This window comes from Pseudonaja textilis, chromosome 1 (assembly GCF_049901715.1).
Source record: "Pseudonaja textilis isolate UNSWEBS1 chromosome 1, rPseTex1.2, whole genome shotgun sequence".
Taxonomy (NCBI): domain Eukaryota; kingdom Metazoa; phylum Chordata; class Lepidosauria; order Squamata; family Elapidae; genus Pseudonaja; species Pseudonaja textilis.
The window spans coordinates 42579839-42606073 of NC_141990.1; the positions used below are offsets into that span (position 1 = coordinate 42579839).

At 35.4% G+C, this 26235-nt stretch overlaps 1 protein-coding gene across 2 annotated transcripts in view; it reads right to left on the reverse strand.

The window, feature by feature from the left end:
- Window positions 1-1055: 1055 nt before the first annotated feature.
- PLEKHH2 (pleckstrin homology, MyTH4 and FERM domain containing H2) overlaps window positions 1056-26235 on the reverse strand; it is a 66590-nt gene continuing 41410 nt past the window's right edge. For both annotated transcript variants that reach the window (XM_087932491.1, XM_087932498.1), the window contains 16 exons: window positions 24747-24905; window positions 22808-22888; window positions 21652-21831; window positions 20761-20869; window positions 18887-18999; window positions 17256-17435; window positions 14533-14630; window positions 13581-13758; window positions 12519-12674; window positions 12011-12108; window positions 10965-11106; window positions 9381-9526; window positions 8697-8826; window positions 7531-7617; window positions 2394-2531; window positions 1056-1410 (listed from right to left, as the gene is read on the reverse strand). In XM_087932491.1, coding sequence (XP_087788617.1) covers window positions 1240-1410; window positions 2394-2531; window positions 7531-7617; window positions 8697-8826; window positions 9381-9526; window positions 10965-11106; window positions 12011-12108; window positions 12519-12674; window positions 13581-13758; window positions 14533-14630; window positions 17256-17435; window positions 18887-18999; window positions 20761-20869; window positions 21652-21831; window positions 22808-22888; window positions 24747-24905 — 2166 coding nt within the window. In that variant the 3' untranslated portion in view covers window positions 1056-1239. The remainder of the gene's footprint in view (window positions 1411-2393; window positions 2532-7530; window positions 7618-8696; window positions 8827-9380; window positions 9527-10964; window positions 11107-12010; window positions 12109-12518; window positions 12675-13580; window positions 13759-14532; window positions 14631-17255; window positions 17436-18886; window positions 19000-20760; window positions 20870-21651; window positions 21832-22807; window positions 22889-24746; window positions 24906-26235) is intronic.

The window sequence follows — 26235 nt, forward strand, 5'->3', positions numbered from 1 at the left end:
GTCATTTTGCAGGGTTCTGGCAGTGCTCCTCCTGTCCCTCCTTGCACAAAGGTGGAGGTAGCAATCCTGATGCTGGGTTGTTGCCCTCCTACAGCCTCCTCCATGTCTCCTGATGTACTGGCCTGTCTCCTGGTAGCGCCTCCATACTCTGGACACTACGCTGACAGACACAGCAAACCTTCTTGCCACAGCTTGCATTGATGTGCCATCCTGGATGAGCTACACTACCTGAGCCACTTGTGTGGGTTGTAGACTCCATCTTATGGTACCACTAGAGTGAAAGCACCACCAGCATTCAAAAGTGACCAAACCATCATCAGCCAGAAAGCACAGGAACTGAGAAGTGGTCTGTGGTCACCACCTGCAGAACCACTCCTTTATTGGGGATGTCTTGCTAACTGCCTATGCTTTCCACCTGTTGTCTATTCATTTGCACAACAGCATGTGAAATTGATTGTCAATCAGTGTTGCTACCTAAGTGGACAGTATGATTTCACAGAAATGTGATTGACTTGGAGTTACATTGTGTTGTTTAAGTGTTCCCTTTATTTTTTTGAGCAATATATATATATATATATATCTTAAGTTTTCGCGGGTACTTACATGTATGGTATTCAGCTTTGTTCGGGTATTTTCCCACGTCATTGTAGTTGTGCTTTTAAAGTTGTAGCAACGTTTCGGCAGAATCTCATCTGCCATCATCAGGCTTCTGTATATATGGTATTCAGCTTTGTTCAAGTATTTTCCCACGTCGTTATAGTTGTGCTTTTAAAAGCACAACTATAATGACGTGGGAAAATACCCAAACAAAGCTGAATACCATACATGTAAGTACCCGCAAAAACGTAAGAAAACACACACACACACACACATATATTCTTAAAATATATATATTTTATATAATATATATATATATATAATATATATATAAAATATATATATAATATAATATGTTCTAATAGTTATGAAAAAAGTGCAATTTCTCGTGTACCATAATTTTCAGCTTGAGTAGGACACAAAAAAAAAATCTAGATAGCTACCAAGGCAAAAAGATCATTCTTCTATATTTTTACTGTCATCCAGGGATCATCTGAATTTTTACAGTTCACATCAGAGAATCCCAAGCTTGGTAGAAGAATAAACGTGCAAGAGATATTGTTAATTTCTAATTTACAACAGACTGTCCTTTCAAAATAGTAACCTAAATTTAGCCTCACTATTCATAGATACTTGAACTTTTCATAATAAAGTAGGTCCTTTAGTTGGTCTGTTTTGCAGTAAAAATGAATGACATTCGACATCATTAGATTTTGGACTTCTTGACTGTGGAGCAGAACATTCATGAACTGTCTTCTTTTGTTGATGAAAATTGTTAATATAGCTGGCAATAAGTAGAGTAATCTCAAGGATCTGAAAACAAAATGCACGCAGTTAATAGTAATGATACATTTAGAACACCTTTAATAGATCTTAATTGTCTAATTGGACTAATTGTCTATTTGGACTGAATCGGAGGCAAAAAGTAGAGTGTGTCTAAAAATTCCAATTCAAAATTTTCTCCAATGCATCATTAATATTGTTGTCAAAGTGTGTCCCTCAATCAAAGGATATGGAGATTTGATTCCTTTGTATCAGTTTATATCAGCTTTTCTTGTTGAAAATGCCTTTACTAGTGGTAGGATTCAAATTTTTTACTACCGGTTCTGTGGGTGTGGCTTGGTGGGTGTGGCAGGGAAGGAGACTGTAAAATCTCCAGTCAGGGGTAGTATTTGCCAGTTATCTGAACTATTCAAAATTTCCGCTACTGGTTCTCCAGAACTAGTCAGAACCTGCTGAATAAAACCTCTGGCCTCCACTCATTTGGAAAACATGCTTCTAGCATTTTGAAAATAATACTCCAATAAAGATCACGAAACACTCTTATAGGTCAAAAAGATTTTTCAACAAATACCGTAAGGGAGAAGACCATTCAGAATCTGACTGTTTGAGGATATTTTCCTAAAGATTCTTGATTCTCTTTTCTCTCTTCTCATTTTACTTCATATATTGCTTTCATAACAATTGTAGCAATCACTAAATACACATTTATTAAAAGGCAGTCCTGCGTGCTTCCACTTACCTTTTCATTTTGTTTAAATTTAAGCAAAGTATTAGTTACAGCCATCTAAATACCTGAGACCCATCTGGAAACAAGATACATTCTTGAAAATAAAAATCGTACTAATCCTTTGGTTTGAACCATGCCAATCTTATATGTTAGATGAAAAGCATTTTGAAAAACAAAGCTTAAAAGTCAATTAAGCAGGGAGATTTCTGAGTGTTAGTTGTTTACTTTCGTTCTATATATGCAATGTCATTTAAAGCTGGTAAACAATTTTGGTTAATATACTAACCTTTGGTTTGGGAAAAGTAAACAAGAGTTTTTCAGTATGCTTCTCTTCTGTACTCATGTTGTTTACCACCAGCATAAAGTCTTCTTGAAACCCTCCAAAGGTCACTAGGTTCTTATACAAATATGTCAGTATCAACCGCTTAGAAGTGCAAAAGAAATGATGTTCCATGAAAAAGAAGGAAAAGAAAAAGAGAGAGAAAATAATGTCTATTTATTTTAGAGACATGGCTTTGAATTCAGGAATTACGTAACTTTTAGAATGATTATAAGGGAATGTTGCATTTCAGTAATAATCTGTCAGGACTACATTCTAAACCTTTGTTACTAAAGTGACCGACACAGAATCAATTCAACCAAAATACTCTGCAGCATGCTCACTACATATTATACCCATCACACATAGACATCAAATACATTCACAATCATGTTTATTGAATTATATGTACTGGTGGATTGGATCCTGACTTAATTATACTTCAAAAATATCCTACAAATCAGAGAGACCATATCTAATTAAATTAAGCCTTTTTGATTTTAATTATCTATATTAAATATGATTAACTCTGGATCCATTCCAATGTGATTTTTTAGAACAAATATTTGGCATTTTGGTCTAAGACAGTGGTTCTCAAACTTTGTCAGTCCACTGCCCGCTTGGTGCTACAAATGCATCCTCAGTGCCCCCCACCCAGAGGTGGGATTCAAATTTCTGTGGGAGTGGCCTAATTTGAGGGTGTGGCTTGGCCACGTGACTGGGTGGGCGTGGCTTGCTGGTCATGTGACTGGGTGGGTGTGGCTTGCTGGTCACATGACTGGGTAGCTGTGGTTTGGTGGTCATGTGAGTGGGTGGGCATGGCCAGGTGACTGGCAAACAAGTGGTCCTCACTTAATGGCCGGTTGTTTAGCAAGTGTTCTAATTTATGACTGGCCTCTCCAGAGATACTTGACCTGTTTTTGGAGTTCTGACAGCCATGCACACACATACATACATACTCCATTCTAACCCTGCTGGAGCAGGTCATTGGACTAGAATCGGCAAAGCATCTCTGATTAGATTCTAGTAGTGAATAAAATCTAATCAGAGATGCTTTGCCGATTCTTGATTTGTTTTACAAATCTCTTTATTTTATGTTGCTGAATTGCACTGATGTGCGTGTCCCTTCTTGTGCACAACCCAGAAGCTTTTGTGATTCTTTGCGGCAAAAATTACCGACCTCTGGCTTTGCTCTACTTTTCAAACATGCTGCCACTGCCGTGTTCTAAGTGCCAGCCCCGCAGGTCCACCCCATTGAGCCCACTGCACTGGAGGGACCTGCCCAAGCAAGTCAAGTCAATGGGGTGAGCCTGAGAGAGGGAAAGAGAGAGAGAGAAAAGAGAGAGAGAGAAAGAGAAAAGGGAAAGAAAGAAAAAAGGGACAAAGTAAGAGGGGGAATGGAAGGAAGGGACAGAAAGAAAAAGAAATAAAGGAGGGAGGGAGGAGAAAAATAATGAGATATCTATTCTAGTCCAATCACCTGCTCCAGCAGGGTTAGAAGGGAGTGTGTGTGTGTGTGTGTGTGTGTCTCCTTGTAATTTACCAGTACATTTTGGTTTTGCCTTCTTCAGAATTGGCACTGTAATACATTGGGGAAAAGTAATTTTTAGGGTGGAGATCTGGTCCAATGGATCCTGTTTAAAGCCTCAACAAAATGTGAGAGCTTCCTGATAGTCTTGACCATGTTTCATCCACAAAACCTTTAATAGAAAGATGTTTCAATGTGGAAAAGGGCCTTAGTCTAAACTAGGCCTCATTTCAATCTGATGCATCAGGTCTCTCTCTCTCTCTCTCTCTCTCTGTGTCTCCCCCTCCCTCCCTCCCAAACTGGCTTTGCTCTACTTTCCCCAATGTGCCTGCGGGGCTGGCTCTTCAACCGTGTGTGTGTGTGTGTGTGTATGTATTTGTTTTCTTAAGTTTTCATGGGTACTTACATGTATGGTATTCAGCTTTGTTCGGGTATTTTCCCACGTCATTATAGTTGTGCTTTTAAAGTTGTAGCAACTTTTCGGCAGAATCTCATCTGCCATCATCAGGCTTCTGTATTGTGTTTGTCTGTGAGTCAGACTTTCACAGCTGTTTCAGTTTTAAATTTGGGGCTAGCCTGGCACAGCAGTAGGCTAGCCCCAAATTTAAAACTGAAACGGCTGTGAAAGTCTGACTCACAGACGAACACAATACAGAAGCCTGATGATGGCAGATGAGATTCTGCCAAACGTTGCTACAACTTTAAAAGCACAACTATAATGACGTGGGAACAAAGCTGAATACTGTATTTATGTATGTATGTATGTATGTATGTATGTATGTATGTATGTATGTATGTATATAGAGAGAGAGACAGGTAGGTAGGCAGGCAGACAGACCTTTTGAATGAATGTATGGGTAGGTAGGTAGAAAGGTAGATTGGTAGATAGGTAGATAGATCTATATATATCTATAGGTAGGTAGGCAGGAAGGCAGGCAGACAGATCTTTTGGATGTATGTATGGATAGATAGATAGATAGATAGATAGATAGATAGATAGATAGATAGATAGATAGATAGATAGATCTATATTGGTAGATAGGTAGGTAGGTAGGCAGACAGAAAGACAGGTAGCAGGCAGGCAGGCAGACCTGTTGGTCTGGATGGATGGACGGACAGACAGAAAGAATGCGACAGTGGCGGCATTTTGTGATGGGTAGAGCAAAGCGAGAGTGGGAATTGAAGTCCACACGTTGCCTAGGTTGAGAAACATGGGCTGAATATATCAACCAGCCATTCTGGTTTTCAGTTTAGCATGCTATTTGATTCTGGCTTATAAACCATGGCTAAGATCTTCCGGTTTCTTAATGCAGCTGCCCCTCTGCCCCTTCTCCAGCCCCCTACCCCAGTTCTTTCTTTGGCATCCAATTTTGCAATGCCAACCTCCCCAGGGCAGCGATGCGGCTGACTTCACCCTCTTTGCTTCAACCCAAGGTCCACTTCCATCGGGCCAAGCAAGGGGAGGTACTCTGCACACGACTCCCAACTTCAAGGAAGCGTTCCGCCCATCTTTACGCTCCACCTGGGAGGAGGAAAGCGTGCGGAATCAGCCCAGACCAGTGGAGGCGCAGGGAATGATCACTTGGAAACTAAGCAAGCAAACAAGTGCAGGGCTCGATCGGAAGAACCGGGCTGCAGAGGGAGGCTAGGTTCTAGGTCTGGGATGCCACGTAGAGTCGAACTAAACTGAGCTACGCACCTTGGAGAACTGCAGCTGCACCCACCTGCATTCTGCGCAAAAGCCTGGCTGGCTGGAGAGGTGGAGGCTGGGTGGGCGCTGCACGCTCCCTTGTTCTCCTCCGGGGAAGGAGGCCCTAATGCCAGACCACCCACCCCTTCCACTGTGCAACTTGGGAGGGCTTGCTTTCGGGCCTTCTAGCGTGCCTCTGCCACTTCCACCAGAGAGGGCAGCCTGAAAGCTAAGGCACCCCCTTTCTACCACCTCCCACCTTTTTCTCCCCCCCTAGGCTTGGCAAAGCTCACCGTGCACGGGTTTCACATTTGAGGTGTTGGCTATGGAGCGATGATACAGTCAATGGGCTGCGTAGCCGGCAATCAGTGACCCTGCAGGGCCGGCACCTCGAATGCCGCCCCCTTGCCTCTTAGCGCCCCCCTAAGGCATCCCACCACCCCCTGGGGGTGGTACCACCCACTTTGGGAACCACTGGTCTAAGACATACTTTCTAGTAATAACTTTTTGTAATCGGGTATGAGAATAACCTTGAAGAATAGAAGGAAGAGCTATAGCCAAAACAATGGTTAGATAAGAACAATCTTTGTCCAGAGCAGAAATATAATTTGAGAAAACATCACAGACTTAACCCTGAGTTCTCTGTAGGATAAAGGGAGGTGGGTGGTCACATTCATACTTGCAAGATATTGTAATAGTGTATATAATATCATTCATATATTAAGATTCCTTGTCTGATCTACCGCAAAGGACTGACAACAATATTGGAAGTCTGAATATACTGTATCTCCTTTACAGGTGAAACTCAAAAAATTAGAATATCATGCAAAAGTTCATTTATTTCAGTAATGCAACTTAAAAGGTGAAACTAATATATGAGATAGACTCATTACATGCAAAGCAAGATAGTTCAAGCCGTGATTTGTCATAATTGAGATGATTACGGCTTACAGCTCATGAAAACCCCAAATCCACAATCTCAGAAAATTAGAATATTACATACAATCAATAAAACAAGGATTGTACATAGAACAATATCGGACCTCTGGAAAGCATAAGCATGCATATGTACTCAGTACTTGGTTTGGGCCCCTTTTGCACCCATTACTGCCTCAATGCAGCATGGCATGGAAGCTATCAGTCTGTGGCACTGCTGAGGTGTTATGGAAGACCAGGATGCTTCAATAGAAGCCTTCAGCTCTTCTGCATTGTTCGGTCCCATGTCTCTCATCTTTCTCTTGGCAATGCACCATAGATTCTCTATGGGGTTCAGGTCAGACACTTTGAGCCTGGAATATTGAACCTTTTCACAATATTCTAATTTTCTGAGATTGTGGATTTGGGGTTTTCATGAGCTGTAAGCCATAATCATCTCAATTATGACAAATCATGGTTTGAACTACCTCACTTTGCATGTAATGCGTATATCTCATATATTAGGTTCACCTTTTAAGTTGCATTACTGAAATAAATGAACTTTTACACAATATTCTAATTTTTTGAGTTTCACCTGTATATTAAAAATTGTAATTGACATATTACTACTAAAAAAGTAAATTTTCAAGAATATTTTCTAATAGTGAGAATCTAAATGAACAACAACCACTTGTACAGGCTGCTTTCTTTGGCACATAGTTATAAGTGTGCAGAATTCTGATTTTATATAAGCTGGTCTAATACGATAAATAACCTTTGCAGGTATGTATGAAGAATTCAAACTAATTTTCTAATAGTGAGAATCTAAATGAACAACAACCACCTGTACAGGTTGCTTTCTTTAGCACATAGTTATTAGTGTGCTGAATTCTGATTTTATATAAGCTGGTCTAATACTATAAATAACCTTTGCAGGTATGTATGAAGTATTCAAACTATTTTCTCCTTACCATGCAGTCGTATTCAAGAATGTTAATACCATTTTCAGAAATAGCAAGCCAAATCAATCTGCTCTCTGGTGTGGATGCTGTCAAAAGCTGGAAACAAACAAAACAACAACAAAATAAATATACATATAGTACCTAACTGTAATTATGACATTATTTTCAATAATGAACTGTTCTACATTTTTAATTAATAACTGAAATAATGAACAATTCCATAAAAAGAAACTATCTGAAGGTAAGCAAAGAAAGTATATTGGTGTTTCCTGTGGAAACGTAATATTAGAGACTTGGTGGGTTCATTGGGTGTATTCAGGCAGAGACTAGACAATCACTTGTAATGAATTGTCAAATTTGGATTCTTGCCTCAGTAACCTTAATGGCTTATTCCAACTGTGCTTTTATTATAACCAGATTTTCCTGCATTTGGACTATTTATGCTCAAACATCAAATGATATCAAAACAATTAGGTTCTTGACTTTTTATGTTCTACTCTAATCACATCAATGTACTATTATTTACACACACACACACACACACATGATGATGATTAGAGTAGAACATAAAAAGTCAAGAAGCTAATTATTTAAAATAAAATTTATATAGTGCAGGTAAGAAAACCAGTACGGTGTAGTGATTTAGAAGTAGTTGAAAAACTGGGAAACTTTGGCTTCCACTTCCATTTTAGGTGCAAAGATAATTGAGTGACATTTGGCCAGTTACTCTCTTAGCTGTAGGAAGGAAGAAATGGCAAACCTCTTCTGAAAAACCTTGCTAAGAAAACTGGAGAACTAAGTAGATAATGCAGGATGCAGTTTTGTCTATAGCTATATCACTGGGCTGCCTTAGAAGATTGTGGGAGCAATTGTACTCTATGCTGGTTAATTGAACTTTGCAGTTAAATATTTTTCCTAAAATAATGGTGGGCTCACCCTCACTGGAAGTTTACAAATATTGATAGCCATTCCATAGTGTTGATGCTATGATCATGATCCTTACCAGTTGAGTATTTCCTGCTCCATTCATTCAATACATTTATAAAATCCACATAAGATATTAATTACTAAATGCTTTAATTATTTTTAATGGCAAGGGTAGAAAGTGCAAGGAAACATGTACAGGCAAAGATTTTTTTTCTGGTAAAGAAGAAAGTGAAAAAAATTTCTCTCACTTTTGCTGCAAACAGCTTGGCCCCAAAGAGAGGCCACTTCCGTACCACAGCAAGATAAATGCGCACACAATCTACAGCAGTATGCCCACGAAGAGCCATCCATTTGGTTGATAATCTCTGGTACAGCTGTCTTTTAATATGAAGAATAAGGGGGAAAATGCAAAATAAAACAAATGGGATAAAATGAATTATTTGACATTAAATGAAGCACAATATATATATATATACAGTGTCTATGTTTATGTCTATATGTACATATAATGAGGTAGCATTGTTCTGTAACTTTAAATTTTGGATTTAGTTAATGTGATATGAGATAATTTCCAGCTTACTGGCCACAGAAATGAAAAAGATATGTGTATGATGAGAAAATGGAGCAGATGTCACATGTACAGTGCTCTTTCAGTTTGCAATGTCTTACATTTTTTTCTTTTACCATCATATATTCTGAGATGTCAGGCCTCAACTACAATTATTATCATAAATATAAAAAATGAAACTACTGGTATTAAATATTAAAAACAATAGTGTACATTTAATTTGGGTGTTAATCATATGTGTTGAAATAATTTATCCAATTTTTTTAGTCTCCGTCTAAGAAATAAAAATTAGTGCAACATTTAATGGGACCTTTATGTAGTTCTATTTGCAACTTTTTTAAAGATATAAATATTAGTAACGTACCTTAACTGTTCTTCTGAACAATTATCTCTGTATCTTTTGGGGTAAAATTTCTCTATAACTTGTTTTAAAGTTTGATTAAATTTTGACAGGGAAGTTACTTGACCTGCTGGAGTTGAAAAAGGTCTTTCAAAATCTCCTATTTCCACCTTGTGGATAAGCAACATAAGAAAAAAATAGTGAATGAAAAAGTATTACAAAAGCATCTTAACACCTCAGCATACTTAAGCATCTACAATCTAATATCTATAATGTAATGTGTATGTTCTCAGTATTTTTTAAATAATCCTAATAAATCTAATTGGTGTAAACTCCATGTCTTATTTTTAGAAGCTGAAAATTTTAGATGCAGACATTATCAATTTCAGTAGAATTAACTATAAATGTTTAGTGTTTGTGGGTATTATGGTGTTTGTGTGAACAGTAGCCATCATTTTCTTCAAGTAGAATTAAACTCAGATGAAGGCACTACAGTATTCTTCTGCTCTTGGACTATATAAGACAAAATGTTGCTTTCAAACCCAACAAACACTGAATTTGTCATATGGATGACTAGATGTTGATATATTGCGTATCTATAGAGAAATACTGCCAGGTCATTTGTATTGTGACCATATAGTTCAAACACTATCAGCAATCACGAGATACTGGTTTGGATATGGACTGAAATATACTTCTATTCATACCAATGTTCAGTCTGGATCATCTTTACCATTCCAGTTATTTCTGAAATTAAAACTTCCCTTAAGGCAAATTATGTCTGTTTTAAGTCGTTTTCCCTTATTTAATAAGACATTGATATACTTCATCATTATTAAATGGGATTCACGTGCATCACAAAAAGTTAATTCACAAAAGTTAATGTTTCTGTGGAGGAATACTTTTTCTTCCTAATGACATTATTTTGCTTTTTGGAAAATGTCAGTTTTCCTTCTTTGTTTGAAAAAAGTTTAGTATTCCCCATGGACTACTCAAGCACTCCTTAAAATAATAAAAAGTAACTTGTTTTTCTTACAAAACTGTCCTTCCCATTTCCCGAAACTTTTTCTTTTTGTTCGCCTAACATATTTTTTTAATGTATATCTTTCATCTTTGCTAGAATTGACACATTCCCTAAACACTAAAAACTAACAAAAAAGTTAACAAAAGATATACATAAAGCATATTTTATAAAAAGCAAGGTGTCAATTTTAGAGTCTCTAGAATTGGATTAGCATATAAACTAGTAATAAAAATAAATAAATATTAAATCCTCCTATGCACTATGTGGGACTGGACAACCTTTATTATATGTAGCAAAGTTGGAAAATGCTGCTTAGTATTAACATTAAAACTTATCATTTGGAAAGATATTTAAAGATCAATTCCCCAACATCACTGCTTTACTTTCACAATTTGGCTATTACCAGAAAATAAAATATTGAATTTCACTGATTTGATAAGGTTTTGGTTCAGATAAAAAAAGAATTATTCCAAGCGTAAGACCTAACATTCCAGAACATAAGAGTAACTGATTTATCTATACTTTATATCATAAAAGAAATCTACATTAAAGGCAGACAACTGGAAAATCACAAACATAATTACCTGGGCCAGAAGTGCTGCCAATTCTAGTGCCAGATCTCTATTTACAGGGAAGAACCCATTTATAATTTGATCATTTGTCTGATACATTAACAGTAACTTTTCTCTTTCTGTCTCTCCCCGGATTTGTACTGAAAAATAAAGCCTGTAAAAGAAAACAGTGATATGTTAAATGCTGATAATCACATAGTATGTGCAGTATGTGCAGGGAATAAATTATAAGGTACTGAAATATATATAAAGTCAGTTCTAGTAATACACATTTTAAAGGCTACTAAAAAGAAGTCTGATCATTTGTAAACTGAATTCATGGAAAATTATGCCCTCTAGAAATATCAAAAGAGATAAATTTTAAGACTACAGTGACACAATGCAATGAAAAAAAAACAATGATATTGAAACAGTGATATTCACAGAGGCTCTAGCTAAATGTCAGTATTATAAAACTTTTATAGGAAAAGAAAATATAAGGTAGCCATGCAGCGGGAAAATCACAAGAAATAAGGCAAGGAGATAAAAAAGACAAACAAGACAAGGCTAAGATAATAATCTGAATTTCCATTTCAGCAGGAAATCTCCTTTCTCAGAACACAAGATCAGAAGATTGCACGCAGGAGAACCAGTTTCTATTTGTTTCTCCTTGGTGCACTACAAGCTGCTTTCAGTGTGGAAATGACCTTCTCCGATGGAATCCAATTAAGCCGGTACCTTTAGTTTCCTCTTTCTGAATTTTTGCACATTCTTATTAGGAGATATGCAAGCTAAGAAAGGAGGATTCTGGTGGATCTTCCTAGATCTTTTGACCTGTTTCTTCCCTTCTAGTTTTTCAAAGAGAAAAAGAGATAAGAGATCAGAAGGATAATGCACTTGGAACGTGCATCTTTTAACATTTTAACAACTAATGTTATTGCTGAAAGTCTGATCAAAGGCAGGTAAGCAGTCAAGAATCTTAAAAAGTAGTTTCATGCAGAAAACAAGATATAAATCTATTCTAAAGTGTAAAGCTTTATAGTGATAGAAGACAAGAGAAGAAAGTCATAATTTTATACCTGTTTTTGTAAGTAAGCCTAACTGTTCTTGTGCCTTCACATTTTCCTGGATGCTGCTCTTTAGAGGCTTGCTCCCATCTAGAAATAATATCACAGATCTAGAAGGAAAGCCACGAAGAACGTTTTTTCCATGAGTTGCCCCATATTGTACATTTTGGTTAAAATTATTGTATTGTGCTGTTTGCTTAAACTTATTTTGGAATAAAGTAAGAACGAGGGGGAATTGTTTTACTGGCCCTTAACAATGTCATGCAAATCAGCTGTGACAGAGTATTACACTCATCTTAGACTGAACATTTTTACAGTTATTCTTTTCAAATTATATTTTAATGAACTTTATGAAAGCTAATTCATGAACAAACTTTAATAGAACAATATAAAAATCTTTTCTATTTATTATACTGCTTTATTTTGTTTGTAGAAAAAAGTAACACATGAAACTATAGTTCCAATCTTATTTCTCTTATCGAAAAATAATATATATTTTATCATTAAAATAGTTGCTCACCTTGATGTTCCCTTGAAGACAATGTTCAATATCCTTGCCAGAAGGATCATCAGTAAATAGAGCAAATCCTGACTGTGCAGGTTTTCTCATTCCTGTATCCTGATTAAGTGTGTTCAAAAATTCTTCAACAGTGGTAGAAGCATCAAATCCAACAACCTGTGCAGATCACATAAATTTTACATCAATTAATTTTGCACCAAACTTGAATATTAGATTTTAAAGTAACAAGTATCATGCTGCAAATATGAAAGTAACATCTAGAGGACTGGATTCAGGGATGTTCTACCATCTAAGAAGTACATATATGGATCCAAATCAGACTGAAAACACAAATATATGATATAGACCGAAGGAAAATTGTACAAAATGTAAAAATAAAAATATGGGTAGAGCCAAAGAGACATATTTTCCAAAATAGCACAAGCTGAGTCCTAGAATTACAATTAGTCCTAGAATTACAATATATGCTCATTGTAAAGTCATAGAATGAGCATATATATGAATAATAAGATTTTGTAATGTATAATAAGATTTTGAGTCGACAGTAACTGAAAAGTATATTACATAGCTTATGGGCACTTGCTTTCTCCTGTTGATATATATTGTATTTGCTTCTTATTGTACTTGCTTGGTTGCAAGCATTTATCTTGGCTAGATGAAATCATCAATGCTCTAATCTTCAGAAGAAAGAAATTGTGTCTACTACAAGCACCACACACAATTACTAGAGCTAATTATATGTCTTCTGAAGGCCACACTAGCCTCCAAGGTGAGATTCAGAAACTTTCAATACCATAAAACAACTGCATGTAACACCAAAGTCAGCATGAATAATTTATTATAAATTGCTGCAAATTGTTTTTCTAATTAAAAGGTATATTCATTTTATCTGGTCAAACTTTATTTATTGAATAAAAATGTGCACACATAAACATGCATTCAGATTGAAAATTATCTGTTTATCAATAACGAGGCAATTAAACTTGAAATTTTTAAATATCTGTGGCATTTGTGATTTTATCTTCCCATTATAATTTTGCATTATTTTATGCTTAATTCTACCTGGTATATGCCATTCATGAAATGTACTGGAATGCTAAAAGGCAAGGAGTGATGGTAGGGATTTCTTAGAAGTGTTGAAAGAATTTCCATTCTTGATGGTCTGGCTTCTCTGTCACCATTCTGCTGTGTTCGTTCTACACATCGTTGACAGTAAATTGCATATTTTCCAAATTCAGTCCTGTAAACACAAAGCTAGTCTTTATGGCTTCATATTTTAAAACAGATTTCAAATAGTCATGTTAATGTTTAAAAGAGCTTAATATGTCATAGTACAGATCTGTGGATTATATACATGAATTTAGATTTGATATACAGAGTTCCAGACTGGCATAAGGACACTCTCTATAAATACTTCACAAATGTGTTGAAGAACTGTTTTTTTTAAAGCTATTAACTTAAGTCTTTTAAGTTGTTTGCTTGTTGAAGCAATGAGAACAAGAATATCTTTTTTTAAAGCCAGATTGAAGGAGAAAAAAATGAGAACTGAGATAAAGTTTTCTTAGGAATTGAAAAGTCATAATAAATTTCTTTTTAGAAATCTGTGGTTTAAACTGAAGAATAACATAAAGGCTAGAAGGCAGAACAAGAGGTAGAGCTAAACTGGGAAATCTGTTGGTTCATAATGTTAACCAAAATATGAACTGAATATCTATAGCATTGGGCCCCCCCAAACTTTTGTACCTTAGGCCAGTGCCTACTTAGCCTTAGCCATAAGCTGGTTCTGCCTCAACAAGCCTACCTGGTTTCCAATTTGGAGCCCAAGTTGGACTTTAAATGTTAAAAGAAGAATGTTGAAGTGATAGCATTCAAGGTTATTTCAGTGAGGTCACAATAATAATTGAACTGCTCTACGCAAAAATGTTTTATGTTTCTGTGTTACATTCCATTCCAATATTTCATTAATAAAAAGCAATTTTTAGATTTGAGTAATTTTATTTTTCATAAGGTATACCTGGAATCTGCATTCTTCTTCAAATGAAGTTTGATGAACCAAAGGAATGGGTGCTGTGGGAGGAAGAGTCCAACACAGAGTGCTAAAAGCTGCCAGGCCTAGTCAAGAAAGAAAAGCAGAATCATTGCCTCAAGTTTCTCCCAGGATCAAATTGTCTTCAAACAAAGCCTATGAAAATGATAGACACCAACCTCTGAGAATCCAGTTTAAAGACATTCGTTTTGTATATACCGCATTTTTCGGTGTATGAGATGCACTTCCCACCCCCCCACCCCAAAAATGGGTGGAAATGTCTGTGCGTCTTATATAGCGAATGTTGCCGGAGCCCCGCCCATCCACTGGCCCCCTCCCTTTGGCCAGTACAGCCTGATTGAGCACAAGCAGATGATTGTCAATTGAATCAGCCTCCCGATGATCAGCTGTTTCAGGCTGCAGGGATCGCCATCACCTATTGCTGCCTCCATGTACCCCATTTTTGGCCCATTCCAATCCCCACTTCCTGAAATGGGCTGAAAATAGAGCGCAGAGGCCGAAAACAGGGCACACGGAGGCTGAAAACAGGATCCGGAGGCCGAAAATGGGGCACGTGGAGGTGGCAAAAGGCTATGGAGATTCCTGCAGCCTGAAACAGCTGATCTTCGGGAGGCCGATCCAACCGACAATCAGCTGCTCAGGCTGTGCTAAAGCTGACCAGGCTGTTTGCTGCAAGAAGGCAAATTGCTGGGAGGCAGAGGCAGATTTTGTTGTTGTTGTCCTCCCCCAAAACTAGGTGCGTCTTATACTTCGGAGTGTTTTATAGTCCAAAAAATACAATACTTTTGTAAGATTAGAGGAAAGATAACCAAAATTAGACAATAGACAGGAGAATACAATAGAGAGGAAAAGGGAAAACTGGTAGATACATAAAACTCAGATAATGCAAACTCCCAAGTCTAGTATTAGAAATATGATATGTATTTGTTTTATCAGTTGGTCTGACAATACAAAACTATTTGTTATAATTAATCACAGATTTCCATTTGTGGAAATTTTTTCAAATGAATGTAATATATGTTGAATTAATGTAGCAAAACAATTTTTAAATGGCAATATTGCATTCACACAGTACATTTTTGCCCATGTCATTTTACTATTTCATAAGTTTTCTATACTTCAGCTTAATGACAGATAATAGAGAAAACAGTATATAACAACTGGGAAGGAAAATGACACTAAGGAATAATCTGGCATTAAACATAGTTGGAAATGAAATAAGGTTAGTTGCTATTTAAGAGAAGTGATACAATTAAGAAAATAAAAATAGACTATTTTTATCATATTCTGATGTATATTTTTAGTGTTTTTATTGCACACACTTTTATTAAAAAAAACTATGCCATCCATCCTCAGTATAGGAGTTGCAGATATTTGTTCTAGTATCAGGGGTGGGATTCTACTGGTTCTGTCCGGTTCTATAGAACCCCTTTGTTAACTTTCTAAGCAGTTCGGAGAACCGGTAGTTAGAAGCAATCTCCTTTTGTTTTTTTCCACCCTTATTACATTCTTGCCAGTATGCCTAGACTTCCTGTCTCTAGAGCTTCTGGGGCTTGACTTTCTTAAAGGGGAAGGCTTATTTTAACATTTTTACACTGCTGTTGGGAGGAAATACTTCCCTGGACAATCAGCACTTTGAAGAAATAATTGAATAATGAAGCAAAGCTTTTAGTGACAGGGAACCAAGATGAGTGACATTCAGCAAGGCTTCTTGGTTAGCTAGAAAGATTGACATTCAAATGTGAGTTTACATATCCTTTCTGAATTTTGGTCTAAAACTGGTTTTTGGTGAAGGTTAATACTGTGCTTGGTGACGTTTAATCCTGTGTTTATTGATGGGATAATTTTCCCTATTCAGCTTCAACAAGCAACAGCTACTGTTGTGATTTAATTATTTGTATTGTGTTTGAATTTTTTCCTGCCTCATGGTTTCTTTTTCTATCTGGGGAGGGGGTCTTCCTTCACTGCTTTACTATTAATACTATCTGGCACTGTCCTTTTGGGGTATACTTCCAAGAGGCAGGATGCAAGCTTGGCACTGATTGTTTTTACTGCCTTTCTGGGAGGCTTGTGACCTTTCCTTAAATCTGGATGATTTCCTTAGGATATCTTGTGAGGTGAGTGAAACTAGCTGGTATCTTTAAGTGGTGCAAACGGATCTACGGACTGCTTTTCCCAGGTGTGCTTTTTCTGGAGAGCTTAAATGACCTCTCTGCTAAAGGGTTTCACTTTATGAGCAAGAGTTGGCTGCTTGATAGCTCACTGCATTTTAACTATTTTCATTCCTCAAGGTGCTCTGGTACCCTCCCTGATTTGTAACTCCGGTTTGCAGGTACTTTTAATCTAATGATTGGTATTTAGGGCAGCTTTTTGCAAGCAAAGAAGCTTTTTGTATTTTTGTACAGGTAATCCTTGACTTACAACAGACCATTCAAAGTTACAATGGCACTGAAAAAAGTGACTTATGACCATTTTTCACACTTATGACCGTTGCAGCATCCACACTGTCATGAGAGGCCAGGCGAGTAGAAGTGCCCCTTGACATGAGTGATGTCGAGTTGGCCATGCCCACCCAGTCACATGACCACCAAGCCACGCCCACCAACTAAGCCATGCCCACCAACTAAGCCACGGCCACAGAAATGATGGTTAAAAAAATTGAATCCCACCCCGTCTAGTATGTTTAGCACCTGAACTGGTCCTATTTGATTTGGTGGCTGTCGTCTTCTTGTTTGCTTTATCAACTGACAACAGATTTCATTCTGAAGCTCTGGATGTGTGAGACAGACTTGCAATGCACTTTGGGCCAAAGACACATGGTAGTCAATAGCAGGGGAATCCACAGCAGCATTGATAAACAATTGGCATGTCTAGAAAAAAAAACACAGATTAACTTCATTTGTGTACTTTTAAGTTTCATAGTGCTACATCAACTCTGATTTCCTCATATTAAGAAACCAATTATTCAACACTTATTCAACACTTTGAATAACAAATCCGTATCAGTGGTAGATAAAAAATACCTATTGGATAGAAACGAACATTGAAAAAGGAATATCAGTTCCTTGTCTTTTATGGTCATGGTGCTACCCTTTCTTTTTATTCTCACCAGACTCAGAGAATGGTAGGAAATGGTGAGAAAACAAATCCATTTCTACTGGTTCAACTAAGATAAGTTGCTATTTAGCTCCTCACTTCCTTGGATCATACAATTATCTTATGCAATGTTATCATATTTGTTCATTGAATTATATTATCTCTCCTGATTGACAGTGACTGAGGTTTTTCACATTATTACTTCCTAATCTATTTGTCACAAATATAATAACTGAAATTATAACTCTTATTTAATAACTCTTATTAAATATGGATTAGATTCCCTTCATAATAAGGGAGACAGTTTGGTATAGTGGTTAATGGTGCTGGCCTAAAAATGAGGAGACTGTGAATTCTAGTTCTATCTTAAACATGAAAGCTGTTGGGCCAGTCACTCTCTCAGCCTGTCTCTGCCCCCGGGTTGTTGTTGTGACGCAACAGAGGAAGAGGAAAGAGTATTATGAATGTTTGCCACCTTGAATTACTTATAAATAAAGGTGGGATAAAAAATAAAATAAACAAAATAAACCATATTCAGCAGTTGCATTAATTATAGTGTAGTCTGTAAATACTTATTCAAATTAAGTATAATACTTATTCAAAATTAAAGCTTGGCTTTTAGTAACTATCCTTTCACTGTCTTGAGTATGACAAATAATTGCCAAAAGATAATTTCCTATGAGGACATAGAGCATTCTCACTTTGGAAAATTGTCACACATTATCTTTAGAAATACAGGAATGATCAACTTTCAGCATTTAAAAGCCAGAGTTGAGTTTTATGGTGGAACTCTGAACCTTTCCTTAAAACGAATCTTCCCTTATGGAATTGCTAGTAAATGCATTCTGGACTGTTTCTTCAAAATGATTTGGATTTTTATAATTTAAGCTTCTTTACACATTTGTCTTTTGATGTATTACACATCTAACTTTTGCAAGACAGATTGCACTGTAACTTCCAATAAGTTAAAATTACATAGTTTGATATTTTAATTATAAGTAAAGATATAAGAAAATGTTGGAAGCAAGGATTAAGGATTCTATCTATCTATCTATCTATCTATCTATCTATCTATCTATCTATCTATCTATCTATCTATCTATCTACAAGGAACCATTCTAGTCACAATTTACTATGATTAAACGGCTGAATATTTAAATAGGATATTTTAAGGGAAAAATCTGAAAAAGTTATTATTGAAAAGGAAAAGTTGCATCATGCTTACCTTGAATAATTTTATGGCTTCTGTTTGCAGTGCCTCTGATGGAAGGGTTGTAAGAGGAGAAGTAATTCCATCTTTGCTATGACACAGAGTGGGATGCCTCCAGATTTGAGAAGCTGAAAATTAAAAAGGGAGCCAGAACAAATTACCACACATGCCAATGTACTACTTAAAAGTCCTCAGTAAAAATATAATAGCAGATTGATCTAATAAAGTATTCTGGCTCTAAACTTTGCAAAATCTTAAATTAAATAGTGTCATTTTGGTTTTATCCAAGTGACACAATTGCCTTAAAGAGGAAATTGGATTTTCTTTTTCTATATCAATGCTAGAGAAGCTATAACAATGTTTTAGAGAAGCTGATCTCCTCCAACAGTGCTCCAAATTAATTAATATATAAATATATATTGAAATAAAAAATATCATAAGGTTTTAGGGATTCACCCTGGAATCTTGCAAGAGTTTAGGCAAGATTTTGTGTGAGAGAATGCTGTCATAATCTGCATGATTTACAATTTCATGGAATAATGACCATTTAAAAAAACTATAAGCACATACACCAAGATTAACTGGCTATATATTATGAAGAACTGAATTAAAAAAATAACCAATTACTTGGGATATTATATGATAACATGCTTATGTGTTATGCAAATATATGCATAAACTTCAGCATTTTATGAAAATACTTATACTCCAGCATTATATCAATACAGACTATTCTGAAACACACAAAAATAATTTCCATGTTTTTTGTCATATTATTTCATCACAACATTGTTTAATACTTTATATTTTGTGCAAGTGAGTACTGCCCACAAAAACATATCTGCTTACTTGGATTGCAAAGTAGATAAAACTTCAATATGCACTTTAAAGTTCCAGGGAGCAATATATCACTCCTACTGAAAATGTTAATGTGCTCCTGCTGCATTCCTGTCTAGTAAATATCATGATGCTACTGACAATGTCAAAAGTTTAAAGATTTGATTAGTTAATTGGCCTGTGGGTTGTCTACTAAGTCACACTATGACAGCTAATTTGAAACACAGTTTAAATAACCCTAATATGGCTATGTGAAAACTAAAAGAAAAGTACTGACAGCATTCCATATATATATTAAGTATTCTTTTAGAAATATTAGTTCACTGTTTCCACTGTTACTCTAATAAATGATTTATAGATGAGAATAATGCATTATTTTCCAATCTGCATGCATCTGAACAATTAGAGACCAAGAGTAAAGTTTGTTGAATTACCCAGATGTATCAGTTTCTAGATGTAGCATTTTATGCTGTGCTATTTATAACATTCACAATAACTGAAAAATTAATATACTGTTATAAATACATATTTAGATATATCCCACATTCAAAGAAAAGTTAAGAAAATGACTGCACATGCAAGGGTGCAGGTAAAGAGAGTAAATTATGAAATAAGTAACATGATACCACAATGCAAGTTCTATTCCTTTTCTGCATGTGCAATAGTGTCACATGCATATAGATAACAATGTGAAATTTGTATCACAATTTGATTCTATGGATTCTGAGATACCATCATGACAGCCATAGCTAAGAATTATACAGTTTGACAAAAATTCCATAGTCAAATTTGTTGCTTATAAGCTATATTGTGGAGACTTTGAACAGTATCCTTGTTATTTGTGATTTTTTTAAAATAGCTTATGTGGCTGCACACACTTTGCAACTGATTTTAAAAAGAGTTTTGAAAACTTATAGAAGTATTTCTCCGCTCTTCATTTAATCAGCCTAAAATGATTCTGCTGCTTTAAGGAATCTTTCACTCTTAAAGCAGCAGCCATAGTATATCCTGATAAATAAGTATTTAAATAAGCAGAAAAGATATTGGCTTACTGGGTTCTCCTTCAATATTTAACAATTTGCAGACAAGCTGCTCAAACTCTGTCCCAACATTTATATTTGTGCTTCCAGCAGCAATGGTGAGATAATAGAGCCAAGTATCCTAGGAAATCAAACATAATTTGTTTCATTTAAACTCTTTTAAATATATATATATGAAAATATATCTCTCTCACACTCCAAGTAGCAATTTAATTATCAACACTTAAGTATATGTATGTGGACAAAATATAAAATGGCAGAAGAAAGGAAATGTTAGAGATATATGCTTCAAGTGCATTGCTAAAAATAAAAAAACAAAAAAGTAATAATTTCAGAGACTTAAAAACTTATTGGTAAGTAATCACATCATTGTACATCTTCTGGACACATAACTTTTCAATGTACTTTATGGCATATTTTAGTCAATTATTCAAATACAAAAAAGTTTGAACACGTTTTAAGATAATTTAGTAAGTTTATTAGTTTACTATCTCTGTTCAAATGTAAAATAAAACAGTTACAAAAAAGAACTTGTCATCCTCTGGTCATATATACCATCCCCAAGTATAAATTCTACTTCTACATTAGTCAAAGTAGCTTAGTTATGAATTACACAAGCTATCTTCAGAAATGATAGTTTGGATGGCTTCTATCTTTCTGCAACTTTCAACTTCTTGAACCGAATGGAGGGAACCCACAATGCTCATTGAAAGTAATTCCTGCTATTGTAAATTATTATGCAGAATTATTCTAAATATGTTAAGATCCGTTTTATTTATTAGCTTTGTCCAGATGTGACTTCACCCCTGAATATACAGGTTTTTAGTGTCATTCTCCCCCCGCCTCCGCAAGTAAGTGATGAAAGCTGGCTGCAAAATCTTGGGACAATGGAACATTTACTACCTTCTCATACTTGGATCCTATTAGAAGATATGTGGGTGCTTGTTCCTTAGGATGGATGACAATGGTAAAATGTGTTGATAATAAGCTGCGACCACTGGCTTCATAATCTTCATCTGAATCACAGGATCGATCAACTTCTTCAACTTTAGCTTCTAATAGTTTTATCTGGCCCAAAGGAAACTAGAAGTAAAGGCATTAATATTAGAACACAGCTATATTAAAATCTAGTTCATTAACCTTGCTATAATCAAGTTGAGCATATTTCTCATTCCATGACTGAAAGTAGAAAGACTTCATTGAAAACATGATTTGTATTTATCCTTCTTATTTTAGTTACAACTGTGCATAATTAATAGGATGAGGAAAGGATTAAGAAATGATGAATTTCTTTTTTCAGTGTTCAGCTGGCAAAAGTGGTTGCATATATGTGTCCATGGCTTCATTTATTTATTTTTGTTTTGTTTTCACTCATCGTAGAGGAGTGAAACCAAGAAACGGAGGGGAAAATTAGCCTCTTCTTCCATTGGAGTCTATATGGCTCAGATTCCTATATCTTACCTACCTAGAATCCAAGAGAAATTATGGCTGGCCAGTCACCACAAAATAGAGACTGGACTTCTACCTCCAGAAGCTAGTAAACCAATACATCTCTACTCTGCTATATATAAACAAGATAATTCTCTTTAGTTCCCCTATGGCACTCAGAAGAACACTGAGGATCATTGCTCAATATTTCAAGGAAGATCATTTAGAAAACATGATTATAAATCCAAAATCATGATCTTTGCCAGATGATCAAACATACATTTATGGCATATAAATGGAAATACAATTGAGTAGCTCTTATAGCAGGATGTAATCTTGCAGGTATTGACTATATGAAGTTTCATGGATGCTTTGTAACCTCAAATGTTAGTTTTTGAGGGAGGGGGAACTTACAGTAGATTGAAAACAAGAGAATCTGAATAAATGTCTGGATATATGTTCTTACATATATAGACTATGCATGTGTGCATGGGAATTTGTTTTAAACACACTTAAATATAAAGTACACAGTATACAGGACTAAAGGAAGTATCTGAAAAGACAGGATAAGAAATAACTTGATATAAAATCATGGCTCTAACTTATAATTTCTTAAAATAAAAAAAAATACCTTGTCTTCATGGCTGCGGAAATAATATAAAGTTTTCCCAACTAATATACACCACACTGTTTTGGAATATCCATGTTTCACCTGCAAATGAAATGAAATGTTTTATACAGAAGGGCAAATGAAAGATTCTTTTTGTTATCATGTATTATCAAATATAAATGGTGTAGCTGCACTTGAACATATAAGAAATAAGCTCCTTAGCCTCTTTCTGGATTCTTTTCCTGCCTAGACACGATTCAAACCAGTAGTTTTCAGTTCTATTCAGTTCTAGATTAATCTTCAGGCAGTTTTTTTTCTATGATAACCTGTGGAAACAAATGCTGGATTTGGAAGATACAGGACAGAAATAGTATCAATGCACTTCATGTACTAGAGAATATTTTAAGGGTATGATGGGCAGATAGGAAAACAAATAAATGGATTGGAGAATAAATTAAACTGGTATTCTCATACATAGTATTAATGGCCAGACTTAATGACTATCATTTTGGAAACATCTTGTGGAGACCCAATTACCTTTAGAACTCTTCATGTTGAAAAAGTTGAAGCAAAAAAAAAAAAAAAGGAGAATAGCCACTGCCAAGGTACTGCCACGGATTTGATTATAACCATACTTCTAAGAGATCTAAATTGAAGACAAACTATCCCGAAGAGATCTATCCATTTGGTCCCTAAGAATTACACCAACATGATAGTATTAAATCGATCAATGAATAGTTTACAGACCTGATGAAACCTAAGCAATCTAAATTTAATTATGGTCACTTGAAAATAGATAACTTTATTAATAGAGGCATTACATCAGCTCTTTTCAACAACTATAGTATACTTTTTCCAAGTTCAAATGAAATGGCAAAAAGCATCTGAACATAGTTGCAACAGAAGAAGAAGAAAGAACATGGGAATTTAGGTTTCATGTTATACTTGGGGAGCCTTATAAAAAGGAGATTGTCATTACAATACTTTTTGGTGTATTTTTTTTAATTCTACCTCCTTGGTAATGTTTTACTCCTATTTTTTGCAAGTCTGCTTGGAACACAAAGAGGGATTTCAAGTACTAGGTTAATCTTAAAACTTTCCCCAAAACTGGCATTTTATTAGCTAACTTTTAAAACTAATTAAAGAGTAATAGCTAACTAAAAAGAGCAATGAATTCTTAATACCAAACCAATGGGTACTTTCCTCCAGAAATAAATAGCATGAGAAGTTTTCTTCATAAAGGCAGAAAAAGAAGCATTACATTTTGTACCCATGCTTGCTGATATTCCAATACCTAGCTGATATTATCTGCATTTTGAAAAGGTTCCTGATTAAATACAAACACATATTAAATGTAGTCTCCAGAATGATCAGGAAAAATCTTAAGTATTCCAAACTTACCCAAATAGTAATGAAAAACAAAGCTAATCCCCAGCATTAAGGGGATTGTTTATGTATCCATTTATTAAAAAAAAACCATTTTGCCATTTTCTGTATCAAAGTAATATTGTGAAACAGAATAGGAAAGTTATTACCACCAGAGGAGCCATATATAGTACTGTGGTTTCTGAATGTTCTATTCATAACATTTAAGAAACATAGGAACCAAAAATCCCTCACATACTGATAGCAAAGGACATAAATAAAATTAAATCCTGTAAGGCTTTGCTTCCCTAGCAAAAAATCCCCAAACAAACCCAAACCTGCATATTTTTATAGTGCCCTCCTGCTCCCTTGACAGTAGTGAAACTTTAATGAGACATAGGCCTATAAAACCCTTTGTTTTTTAAAAAAAACACACACCCCTATTTTTGGATTATTAATCTACCAAATTTAATAGTAATTTAGAATTTTTTTGGACATAATTAATAAAATTAAAATACCCAGTTTTCTAAACTAAAACTCTTGAAACATAAAAACAAAATAGAAATATCAAGAAAAAAGTAAAGTTGTCTTTTACCTTAGTAAGCAAGCCTTTCACTGCTGGTTTAACATCTGGTTGAATAAAAAGTGGGCTTGCAGCTTGTACTTTAAGCACATTTTGTAATACTTTGATCCATTCTTCTAAGATGTTTGGGGAATCTGCAGTCATGTAATAAGTTCGTTTTTCTGTAGTCAGCTGAGGAGCAAGAGAAACAAAACACTTTGAATGAAGAGAACTGGTACTCTCCTGATTGGTAACAATAGAAAACATTATAATAAATGTAGTCTGAAATGAAGGTTTTTAACGAAATCTTTGATGGGAATTCAAGGTGATATTGATATTTCTCAACTATATTTTATCTTCATTAAAACCATATGAGATGCAACCTAGTCCTTGACTTATAACCATTCATTTAATGACCATTCAAAGTTACAACGGTGCTAAGAAAAATGACTTATGACTTCAGCGTGTTTGTAGCACATGATCATGTCTACGGAGATTCTCAGTCATCCAAGTGACGGTTGTCCCAAAGGTGCTTTTTCAAGAGGCAACTGGACTTGCTGGTTTTTCTTTGAAGACATTTCGCTTCTCATCCAAGAATTGCATGAGAAACGAAACGTCTTCAAAAAAACACCAGCAAGTCCAGTTGCCTCTTGAAAAAGTCACATGATCATGATTTTGGTGCTTTGCTACCGGTATTTGCAACGGTTGCATTGGTCCCAATGTCATGTTATTGGCATTTGTGTTTTTCCAGGCAGCTTCCAAAAAGCAAAGTTACAGAAACCAGATTAACTTAATAGCTGCATGATTGGCTTAATGACTGTGGCAAAAAATAAATACATAGTAAAATGAGGTGTAATTCACCTAACGATCGCATCACTTAGTGACAATAGTTTCAGTCCTAGTTATAGTCATAAGTTGAAGACTACTTATAATTTAGGCTGGAGGGAATAGTCCAGTATCCTTCTATAAACTTCATGGCTGAGTGAGATTTGAATTTGGGTCTACAAAGTCCTAGTCCAAAATTCTAATCCATATGCAATTGGTAGGAATTTAAAATTATCAAAATCATTTATTATGGATGTCTTAATAACAATTTTAGATCATAAATTCATGATTTGTCTTCAAAAATGCCTAATCAGGACAGGAACGTATTCAGGTACATTTGAAAGCATTAAGGGTCAGATTCAGAGGAAACTGGTTTTTCTTTGAGTAAAAAGGGATGGGGGATAGATTTGGAAAAGCAGAACAGTCTATTTTCATCCCTTGTGTCAAATTGTCAATACTCTCGACGGTAAACTTCTCAAAGAGTGAGATAGAAAGTGGAACCAGAGTTGCCTTCCTTCTCTTTATTCCCAACCTCATTTTGAAATGAAAATGTATTATGCTTTGTTTCTCACATACACAGAACATTTATTTAATAGTTGCAAGGGTATATATGTCCCAACAATGTTTTTTCAAAAGGCAACTAGACTTTGAAGACTTTTAATTTCTCATCCAAGAAGTTCTGAGAAAGATTCTTGGA